This window comes from Festucalex cinctus, chromosome 12, assembly GCF_051991245.1.
Source record: "Festucalex cinctus isolate MCC-2025b chromosome 12, RoL_Fcin_1.0, whole genome shotgun sequence".
NCBI classification, from domain to species: domain Eukaryota; kingdom Metazoa; phylum Chordata; class Actinopteri; order Syngnathiformes; family Syngnathidae; genus Festucalex; species Festucalex cinctus.
The window spans coordinates 19,486,090-19,497,454 of record NC_135422.1 but is presented as its reverse complement, the minus strand read 5'-3'; the positions used below and the strand labels follow the sequence as shown (position 1 = coordinate 19,497,454).

General features: G+C 43.0%; 1 protein-coding gene across 11 annotated transcripts; it reads left to right on the top strand.

The window, feature by feature from the left end:
* Window positions 1–166: 166 nt before the first annotated feature.
* On the top strand, window positions 167–11,087 carry LOC144031178 (uncharacterized). 11 transcript variants are annotated; one of them, XM_077538007.1, is made up of 26 exons: window positions 167–249; window positions 373–797; window positions 1,950–2,024; window positions 2,112–2,195; window positions 2,284–2,334; window positions 2,403–2,513; window positions 2,841–2,942; window positions 4,107–4,151; window positions 4,226–4,288; window positions 4,657–4,719; window positions 4,799–4,861; window positions 4,982–5,044; window positions 6,220–6,273; window positions 6,358–6,420; window positions 6,485–6,559; window positions 6,628–6,690; window positions 7,841–7,903; window positions 7,993–8,046; window positions 8,170–8,232; window positions 8,325–8,384; window positions 8,454–8,516; window positions 8,617–8,679; window positions 9,762–9,824; window positions 9,886–9,936; window positions 10,036–10,164; window positions 10,491–11,087. In XM_077538007.1, exons 2-26 carry the CDS (start codon window positions 383–385, stop codon window positions 10,781–10,783), a joined length of 2,292 nt encoding a protein of 763 aa, XP_077394133.1. In that variant the 5' UTR covers window positions 167–249; window positions 373–382; the 3' UTR covers window positions 10,784–11,087. The 11 variants fall into 11 exon arrangements, with proteins under 11 accessions (XP_077394133.1, XP_077394126.1, XP_077394124.1 ...); XM_077538000.1 differs by having other exon boundaries at window positions 188–797; window positions 8,179–8,232; XM_077537998.1 differs by having other exon boundaries at window positions 188–797.
* The last annotated feature ends 278 nt before the right edge of the window (window positions 11,088–11,365 follow it).

Below are 11,365 nucleotides of genomic sequence, written 5' to 3'. Positions count from 1 at the left end.
ATGTAATGCTGGTGATTGTAAAATGTATGCGATTAGTGGATTAGCATGTAAGTGATGTTTGGTATGTGCAGAAGCTGAAACAGAAGCCTAACGGGTCACCTGACCTTTAATCTGCTAACAAATATCACTTTGACGCCCACTCACGCGACACGATTGCATTGTGGGACATGTCGACGCCCTCCAATGCTACTAAAACCACACGAGCGGCATCGCTACGCTTGTGTGTGAAAGCGTGTGGGTGTCAGTCAGGTGGGTTCCGCTCTGAATGGTCACAATGAAGTTTTGCGCAGCCGCTGCGCTTCTGCTCCTGTTCATGGGCCCGTCCAAAGTCTTTGGTCTGCTTCCCACCCGGGACCGGGACCGCTCCTTCAGGACGCGGACCATGACACAGGACTCATCGGTCCCCCCGGAACTGCCCGTGATCTGGACCGAGCTGGTGGGGTTGAGGCAACTGGTGCTCAGTCTACAGGCGGCAGTGGTGGACCAGCGCCAGTCCCTCAGGACCTCCGAGAGTCGCCTGAGGGACGGGCAGGAGGCGGCGGAGAAGCAGCGACAGCGGCTGGACGCCGTGCAGATGCAGATGGACGTGGACAGGAAGATGGTCCTCAGTCTACAGGCAGCCGCAGTGGAGCAACGGCACGCCCTCCGGACTGCGGAGAACCGCCTGGCGGACCGCGAGGAGGCGGCGGAGAAGCAGAGGCAGGTTGTGGACTCGCTGCAGGTCCAGGTTGAGGCAGACAAGAAGATGGTGAGCCAAATCAACGGGGACCTTAAGAGGAGCGAGGAGCACAGACAAGGTCAGTACACGGAGAAGACTTCAGTGTCTACTTCGACTCGGAGGTCGGAATCCTGGAAGTTTTGGATGTTTCCCTTCTCCGACAGCTGATATATGATCAGCTCGTCAGCAAGCTCTGCATAAGCCTGATAACAATCCTGTTGATTTGAAAAAGCTTGTGTTGGAAGAGTGAAAACTCCAAAACCCGCAGGACTCCGACTCTTGAGGACCGAGGTTGCCCAACCCCTGACTTACATCATGTGAGGTCACTTAGACCACTTGAGCCTAGTTATTCTATAGAAGTCCACCAAGACCTTGTATCTCTAACTCAGGGGATGGGCAAACTCGGTCCTCGAGGGTCAGTCCTGCAAGTTTTGGATCCTTTCCTTCTCCAACACAGCTGACATACGATAAGCTCGTCAGCAAGCTTTGCATAAGCCTGATAACGATCCTGTTGATCGGAATCAGCTTGTGCTGGTAGAGGGAAACCTCCAAAACCTTCGAGGACTGAGTTATCCCAGCCCCTGACTTAGACCATGTGAGGTAACTTAGACCCCTTAAGCCCAATCATTCTATATAAGTCCATCAAGATCTTGTATCTCTAACGTCACTTAGACTATCATGTGGGTCAAAAGGGGACTCTCTTAGTCTGATGGCCAACATCTTTTCCAACTTTTTTCTTCTTTATCAAGAATTTTCTCAAGTTTTTCAGTGTGCAAATGTTTCTTAGTTGGCACTGTAAAGTCCAGAAGAAAAATGTGCAGTTTGGGAAATGTTGGGCGACCATCATCCAGTTAGAACATGTACTTCCATCATACCACACAAATTCACGAGCTAAGTGAGTTACCTTAGACCAGGTAGGGTTGTTTCTATACTGTTCTCCATGGGGACACTAGGCAAGATACAATGGAGACCACTACCCTACCCCAAAAAACAAGCCAATGAGTAAGGGGTTTCATTGGGTACAGTCTTTAACGACAACCTGTCAAAACAGTTTCGACAGTTTTCACTGATATAGACCAATATCAGCCGGCTTTCGGTGATCCCTAGCCAGCAACCAGAAACCTCTAGTAAGAGGGTCTATGCGGTGTTCTCATTAATATCTCTGGATTGCCTATCCGATTTTGCAGCATCTCTCAGTAAGGTAACAAATCTTGGGTGTATGTTACTCCAGAAGAAATGTCAAGGTTGCAGTCCAGACTGAACACCACCGAAAGTTCTGTGGAGGACTTGAAGAGGAAGACATCAGGTGAATAAAATCGTCTGTTTCATTGGTCGCTAAGTGTGACCGTGACATCTACCGACTAGTTTGCTAAGCATGACAAATGATTTCCAGCTCTGGCCGGCGACCTTCCGTTCCTGAGGACGAGGCTGAGAGCCAGTGAGAGCACCCTGGATCAGCTCAAGAGGAAGAGCTCAGGTGATGTTCAGAATTTCAAAGATCCAGGCATCCAATCGGAAACCAGCCTCACAAATCCCACAACATCGGTTTGTTGGTGTGTTTACAGTTCTGGCGTCTCGACTTTGCCTGGTGGAAAATCTGAGGAAGAGGAGCTCAGGTACAAGTCCTGTTTCCTGACCCTGGTTCAGTAGAAGTTTGTTCTCAGTTTTTCTTTATTCTTTCCAGTGGAGGAGGCTGAAGTCCAAGGCCATCAGAACTCCAGCCGGGGTCACACGACAGCCTCGACTGCAGACAAAGATGGCCAACGGCGGGAGCCAGAATCCCGTCTGGACACAGGTGAGACTCCCGGTTCTGGGTGAGAGGCTTTGATGCCCATGATGATATTGCTGAGTCTTCCTGACCATGTAGTGTAAAGACCATGTAAATCTAATTAAACTCAACTCAACTATTTATACCACCACTCGAATGTCCACCCAGACCACCAGAGTCCACTTGCACAATGTGTCTGCTTATACCAAGTGAGTTGAGTTAAACCACGTGAGTTTACCTTGACCATGTACGTCTAGACCACTTAGATCGTGTGAGATGACTTAAACCACAGAAGTGTATTTAGTGTGTGAAGATCTGAGGTCTTGATGATGGCATTCACTCCCTATTTCTCAGATTCATCACGTATACACCAAAACATGAGTGCTCTCCATGCTCGACTTGTGCACCTCGAGGGCCAAGTGATGACAGGTGAACGACAACTACAAGACATCAGAGGTAACTATGCATTGAAGGTCTCTGTAGGAGGCCCGGAATCTTGATTCTGGAGGTTTTGACTCTGGAGTTCTTGCTTCCGAAGGTTTTATTGCCGAGATCTTGTCTTTTGGAAGTTTAGACTCTGGAGGCCAAGACTATGGAATTCTAGATCCTGGAGGTTTTGCCTCTGGAGTTCTTGTTTCCTAAGCGTTTATTGCCGTGGTCTTGTCTTTTGGAAGTTTAGACTCTGGAGGCCAAGACTATGCAATTCTAGATCCTGGAGGTTTTGACTCTGGAGTTCTTGCTTCCTAATAGTGTTGTTCCGATACCGATACTGGTATCGGCAGAGGTGCCGATACTGCATTAAACCAGTGGTATCGGTATCGATGACTACTCACAAGTAACATGCCGATACCATTAATTCCAATGCTAATATAGGATTTTGGATGCAGCATCTTGTGTCTTACTGGTGTACGCCATTCACTGGTATGTGACATGTTCACTGCATGCCGATCTAAGATATCCTATTGGCCCTTGAATGCTCTGAACCAATGGCAGGACAGCTTTTTCATGTTGATGAAAAAAACCCTTAAGTATCGGTATGGTATCGGTATCGGCCGATACTGCAAAGCTGGGTATCGGTATCGGTATCGGGAGCAAAAAACGGTATCGGAACAACACTACTTCCTAAGCGTTTATTGCAGAGGTCTTGTCTTTTGGAAGTTTAGACCCTGGAGGCCAAGACTATGGAGTTCTTGCTTCCTAAGCGTTTATTGCCCAGGTCTTGTCTTTTGGATGTTTAGACTCTGGAGTCCAAGACTATGGAATTCTAGATCCTGGAGGTTTTGACTCTGGAGTTCTTGCTTCCTAAGCGTTTATTGCCGTGGTCTCGTCTTTTGGAAGTTGAAACTCTGGAGGCCAAGACTATGGAATTCTAAATTCTGGAGGAACGGACTCTGGAAGTTTTGACCGTGGATGTCTTGAGTCTGAGGGTCTTGACTCGTGAAGCCTTGAGTTGAGAGGTTTTAAATCTGGAAGTTTAGATTCTGCAAATCTGTACTTTGATGTTTAGACTCTGTCTTCATGATTGAGGGCTAGACTGTGGGGGTCTTGATGCTGGACATCTTAACTCTGGAGGGCTTGATTCTGGTGGTCAGGTCTCTGGTTTCATGTGTTTGCTTTCAGCTGCTGTGGTGAACACGCTGAATGACACACAGACACAAAGTGAAGGTAAACACATGATCCTTATGTGCATACACGTGTGTGTGTGTTGTGTGTGTCACTGAAATGGTTCTGGTCTACAGGGTTGAAGGTGCGACTGAGCGTGGTGGAAAACCGTGTGGCGGATCTGTGGACTGACAAGTCAGGTGAGCTTCATAAAGGTTCTAGAACAGGAATGGGCAATCTTGGTCCTCGAGGGCTGGTGTCCCTGCAGGTTTTGGATGTTTCCATTTTCCAACACAAGCTGATTCCAATCAACGGGATCGTTATCAGCTGTGTTGGGAAACGGAAACATCCAATACCTGCAGGGACACCGGCCTTCAAGGACTGAGATTGCCCATCCCTGTTCTAGAAAGAGAACCTCAGTCAGTTATTCGGGCATCTATAAGACCTACCACGTTTGACTTGAGTCCTGTACTCTGGGGGTTTTGGCTCTGGAGGTCTCAACTCTGGAGGCTAAAAACTCAAAACATACTGTAAGCAGTTCTGCTCAGGTTCTCTTGATTTTTTTTAGTCAAATCAAGTCAACTTTCCAACATGGAAGTGCAACTCGCCAACATCTGCAACAACACCGCAGGTATGCTAACACGCTATTAGCATGTTAGCACGCTAACATGTTAGCTCACAGCTGATTGGATGCAATGTGCCACTTGAAGCTCTAGAGGGCAGCGTGAGGACGGCTGAGGCTCGGGTGGAGAAGCTGACGGTTCTCAACTCAGGTCCATCTTCTTAAGACACAAATCATTGTTTGTTGTTTTCATGTTCTCATGTCACTCGTCGTTCTCATGTCTCAATCGTGTCGTTGTCGTGTGACTGTTGTCGTTGAAATGCACATGCAGCATTGGAGGGCCGATTCAACTTCAGCGAGAAACTTTTGGATGAACTCAAGACTGAATCCGCAGGTGCGTACAGTACGGCTGCACAATATATCGAAAAAATATCGATACCGCAATATTGACTTATGCAAAATGCATATCGCAAAGACATGCAATAAGTTTATCCTCCCGACTACCAAAAAAAAATATTGTCCAATCATGTTTATTTTGATATTCCCCAATCTTTGTGAAGTAACTGGAATACTGCAAAAGAAATTTTGGAGAAAAAAGTTTTTATTTTTAAGCTATGATGTGTCCACTACAGAGGACATTTTTGAAAACTTAAATGCTAGGCTCAAATACAGTTCAAATAATTCAAACAATACTTTAATGTGTTCTTAAGAGTCTTATAGAAAAAACGCTAAAATGTAAAGCCTAAATTTGTTCAATAAAAAGTGTTACACTTACTTTTCCTCTTCTCTAAAAAGTGTTTGCGCTGAGGGAAGCCATTTTCTTTTATGATGCAATCAAAGGTAGCAAAGCCCCACCCACCCCTACACATTTGACATCATTGGAAAGCTCTGAATGTCCTCGAAAAAACACAGAGTTAATTCAAATTCAAATAGAGCACAGAGTTAATTCAATCATATGCACTGGGTGGGAGATTTTCAGGTTTAAAAATGTCCACTACAGAGGACAAATTTGAATTGCTGGTAGTCAGGAGGATATGGAATTTAATGCTTTTATCTGAATTTAACCAGCCAGACTGTCAGGTTTACCTGTTTGACATTTATTAAACGTGACAAAAAAGGAGAGAAGACACTCGGTTCAAAACTCGCGAGCAGAGAGGAGAGGAACTGACTGATACAATTCATTACTGGAAAAAAAATCCCCTCTTCACCCTCTCTTTTTATTTGGTTTCCACGCCCCTAGTTTCATGGGTTTTCGAACCGAATAATGCAAATGTAAAACATAGTTGGTACACAGTGTACTTAACGAAAATGTGCACTGCCATCCAATAGTTGAATATTATCGACAATTAATTAAGAATACATTGAGTTTATTTTTGCCGCGTGAAAAAGAATGTAATTCTTTTATTCGATAATAAAAATTTCTTTAGTTACATGTTGAATATCGCAATAATATCGATATCGCTATATTCAGCAACTATATCGCATGTTTTTCCAATGTCGTGCAGCCCTAGCGTACAGTATATGCGCATGTGAGAACATATGTGACAACTTTGTTATGACGTCTTTCAGCCCACGCGACGCAACTTGACAACGCGGAGTCGCGACTGACGTACAGCATAGCAGGTACTCTTATGTCGCTATCGTGTTCTCATGTTTTGTTCTTGTGTTGTCTTGTGACCGTTGTGTTGTTGACGTTGTTGTGCGCAGCGTTGGACGTCCGACTGAACGTCAGTGGGAAACTTCACGAGCAACTCCGGACCGAATGCAGAGGTGTGTTTCCGTTGCGCGTGTGCGTGTGCATATGCAAGTAACACAAGTGTGTAACTCATATTAGGCGAGTTGTTGACGGTCACGGAAAGACTCAAGCTCACAGAAGGTCAAGTTGGAGATCTGTGGATGAACAACGCAGGTGATGAGAACATGAGAATGTGCACGCATGATCATCGTCAACCCTTGTCGTCTCATCCATTCATCCAGCTCAGACAACACAACTTTCCGACATTCTCGACTGGCAGTCTCGAACGATGCGCGACACTGCAGGTAATTGCAAGCTGTTCTCATGTCACTCTCATGTTCTCATGTCACTCATGTTGTCACACCACTCGTGCGTTCATGTCACTACTATTTTGTTATGTCATTATCATGTTCTTGTGTCATGTCACGCTCATGTTTTCATACCACTCCAATTTTGTTCTCATTTCCCTCATGTTCTCATGTTGCTCATCTTCTCATATTGTTCACGTTACTCTCATGTTGTCACATCGCCACTCATGCTTTCATGTCACTATTATTTTCTTATGTCAATATCATGATCTCAAGTTACTATCATGTTCTTGTGTCATGTCACTCTCATGTTTTCATATCACTCCAATTTTGTTCTCATTTTGCTCATGTTCTCATATTGTTCACATCAGTGTCATGTCACGGCACTCATGCTTTCATGTCACTACAATTTTGTTCTCATTTCACGACCGTGTTCTCATCTTCTCATATTGTTCACCTCGCTCTCATATTGTCACATCACTCTCATGTTTTCATGTCACTACTATTTTGTTTTTGTCTGTTGTTCTCAAGTTAGTGTTCTCATTTCATGTCATGTTCTCATGTCATGTCACTCATGTTCTCATGTCACTCATGTCACACCACTCATGCTTTCATGTCACTATTTTGGTATGTTAATACCATGTTCTCAAGTCATGTTTTTGTGTTGTCACTCTCACGTTTTAATATCGCTCCAATTTTGTTCTAATTTCACTACCATGTTCTCATGTTCTCATTGTTTACCTCGTTCTCATGTTATTTTGTTTTTGTCAATATGTTGTTCTCAAGTTAGTTTTCTCACTTTATCTCATGTTCTCATGTCATGTCACTCATGTTTTCATATCACACATGTTTTTTTCATATCACTCCAGTTTTGTTCTTATTTCACTACCATGTTCTCATATTGTTCACGTCGCTCTCATGTTTTCATGTCACCATTATTTTCCTTTTGTCAAATGTTGTTCTAAAGATATAATGTTCTCATTTCATGTCATGTTCTCATGTCATGTCACTCTCATTTTCGTGTCACGTTCATGTTTTCATGTCACTCCAGTTTTGTTCTCGTGTCATTACTGTGTTGTTGTCATGTCACTCATGTTGTCATGTGACTGAGTTGAGATGTTGATGAATCGTGTGTGTGTTTACGCAGTGTTGGAGGTCCGACTGAACACCAGTGATAGACTCCTGGAAGAACTCGAGACAGAATGCGCAGGTGTGTGTGTGTGGGGGTGTGCGTGTGTATGTATGCGAACGTGCACACATGATTATCAGCACTCTTGTTGCCATGACGTCCTTTTTTAGCTCAGACAGCACAACTTTACAACATGGAGTCACAACTGACACACAACAACGCAGGTGCCCTCTCACCACTCTCATGCTCTCCATGTTACACTCATGTATTCTCATTCACACTCATCATATCACTATTCATGTTCTCTTGTTTTGATGTGTCGGGATTGTTGATAATCACGTGCGCAGCGTTGGCAGGCCGACTCAACGCCAGTGAGAAACTTCTGGAAGAACTCAAGACTGCATGCTCAGGCGAGTGTTTGAGTGAGTGGGAGAGTTTGTATGAGAGCATGAGAATGTGTTCAATGAGCTACATCATTATCATCACTTGTGACATCCTTCAGCCAGGACATCGCGACTTTACGACGTGGAGTCACGATTGATTGACATCCACAACTTTGCGGGTAAAGTTGCTCTCATGTATTAATTTTGTTCTCATGTCCTCATCTTGTCACACTTTGTCGTGCGTGCAGCCTTGGCGCGCCGACTGAACGTCAGTGAAAAACTAATGGATGAACTCAGGACTGAGTGCTCAGGTCAGTGAGTGCGTGGGCAGATTGTTTGTATGAGAACATGAGAAATTTTGTATGAGAACATGAGAAATTGCGCACATCATCCATCTCTGACACCTTTCAGCCCAGACAAGGCAACTTTCCGACGTGGAGTCGCGACTGACGCGCAACATCCACAACACTGAAGGTTTGTCAACTCGCTTCAGTTGTCAATCTCACGACACTCATTTTGTTCTCATGCAATGCTCATGCCATTTGTTTTGTAACTTTTTGTAACATGTAACTTTCATGTTCTCTATGGAGAACCAAAATAAAAAATAAATAAATCACTACAATGGAAAATAAAAACGGGTATAAAAATATCAAATATAAGCTAAAAATTCAATATGAAAAATAAATATAAATGGAAATAAAACAAATATATATGTGTGTGTATATGTGTATATATATATATATATATATATATATATATATATATATATATATATATATATATATACATACATACATAAATGTTCAAATAAATACATAAATGGAATTAAATATCAATCAATCAATAAATCTGCTCTGCTCTCGCATATAAATATTTCATACTGCAGACGCTCTGTTAAGTCGAAATGTTATTCAAGCGTGTCTGCAGCATGAAAGAAATAAATGTGAGAGCTGAGCTTTTTTTTAATTTATTGATTATTGATATTTAATTCTATTTATGCATTTATTTTTTATTTTTTGAGTCTCGTTTTCTATTTTTAGTTTTGTATTTATTTTTACTTTATATATATATATATATAAAAAAATAAATAAATAAATAAATATATATATATATATATATATATATATATATATATATATATATATATATATATAAAGTAAAAATAAATACAAAACTAAAAATAGAAAACGAGATTCATGTATATTTATTTATATATTTAGTATTATTTATTTATTTATTTAGTATTTAATTTTTGAATTATGTTTTTTTGTATCCGTTTTTATTTTTCATTTAGTCATTTATTTATTTATTTTTAATTTTGGCAGTTTGCGTCTTCCATATTTCTCATGTCACTCAAATTGCCCCCTTGTCACTATCATTTATTTAATTCTCATGTTACTCATTTTGCTCTCATATTGCTCTCATACATGTTCCCAATGTCATACATGTTGTCCTCATGCCACTCATTTTGGTGTCATGTCTGCTCAATCTGCGTTGATCTCGCTTGTGTTTTCTCGTTTTGTCCTCATGTCGCTCATGTTGTTGTTGTGTATCAGTGTTGCTGGGGAGGTTAAACACAAGCGAGCAGAAGATGATCGACTTGAAGGCGACAACTGAAGGTGTGCGTGCGTGCGTGCGTCTGCTTGTGTTTCTCACAATGACATGATTTTCCCTTCGCAGAGTTGATGTTGCGATTGCACGTTTTGGAGCAGCGTCGCATGCAGACGTCAGGTCGGTACATTTGTGTCGCTTGGTTGTTGTTGTTTTTGTTGTTGTTGCGTGGGTGATGATGTCATTGATGATGACATCATCGGCATTGGCGTCCGACAGGCGAGGCCAAGGTAGCCTTCGCCGCCGCGCTCACCGACTCGGGATCCGTGGGGCCTTTCGACCTCGAGACCACGTTGATCTTCTCCAAAGTTTTTACCAACGTCGGCCGAGCGTACGACGAGACCTCGGGTGAGATATTTGGTGACTCGCCAGCCTCATGGATGATGATTATGAGGATAATAATGATAATGATAACGATTATGAGGATGATGATGATGACGGTGACAATGATAACGTTTATGATGATGATGATGACGACAGTGACAATGATAATGATACGATTATGAGGATGATGAAGATGACTATGATGATCCTGGCGATCACGACGATGAAGACGGCAACAGTCACGATGATTACGACGACAACGGCAGCGACGACTGTCGATAAGAACGACGGCAAATAACAACAATGTCACCAAAGATGGGCTAGGCCATTTTGGTTTTTTTTGCCCCCAGGTGTGTTCACGGCCCCCGTGGGCGGCGTCTACGTGTTCAGCTTCACGGCAGCCGATTTCCTGAAAGGCTACATGGGCGTCACCTTGTACCGCAACCAGCAGCCCATCGTCTCCAGCCTGGACCTCAACGACCACGGCGGCTACGCCTCGGCCACCAATGGCGCGCTCATCCCGCTGGAGGCCGGAGACCGCGTGCGCCTCAGCCTCCCCGCCACCTACCGGCTGTACGATGACGCGCGCAGCTTCAGCGTCTTTAGTGGATTCCTGCTCTTCCCGCTGGAGGCCCAACAATAAAACGTGTCCTTTTTTTTTTTCCTTTTTTTTTCCTGCCCGGAAACAACGGAACATGCTAACACCCATGCTAACAAATGGAATCGGTTTCTGCTTGGAAACAACAATGTGAAGCTGACATGCTAGCATAATCTGCTATTGTGCTGGCTAGCGTCCATGTTATAATGTTAGCACATGTGTTAGCATAATAAACAATGTTCTACTCTGGAAGAAAGTGACATGCTAACACAATAGAAAACCTGTTTGGAATGAACAATGAGCCTTATTGATTAATAAATACATAAAAAAATGTTTAAATAATGCATAACAGTTAAGCATATATACTGTATCGCATTTTGTTTTATAATACAGTACTCAATATTTATCATTTCATATGTATCTGTGATGAAATAGCAAAGCTTAAAAATGTATATGAGCGGTGAGCGAAAAGGAGTGAGTCCTATGGATTTTAAAAAAGTTACACAGTACAACTTATTGTTTGTATGAGGACCCTAAGAATGCAATACAGATAGCAGGGAGTCCCCCCAATAACAAATTTCAGGGGTCCAACAATCTATTTTTTGCGATTGTCAAGGTTTCAGCGAA

Excerpts from the sequence above, each read along its gene's own strand:
- LOC144031178 (XM_077537998.1), top strand. The coding sequence starts at position 266 with ATGGTCACAATGAAGTTTTGCGCAGCCGCTGCGCTTCTGCTCCTGTTC. Across the intron at positions 2,514-2,840 it reads AGAATCCCGTCTGGACACAG|ATTCATCACGTATACACCAA; the intron begins GTGAGACTCCCG and ends CCTATTTCTCAG. Across the intron at positions 9,937-10,035 it reads GCGTCGCATGCAGACGTCAG|GCGAGGCCAAGGTAGCCTTC; the intron begins GTCGGTACATTT and ends GGCGTCCGACAG.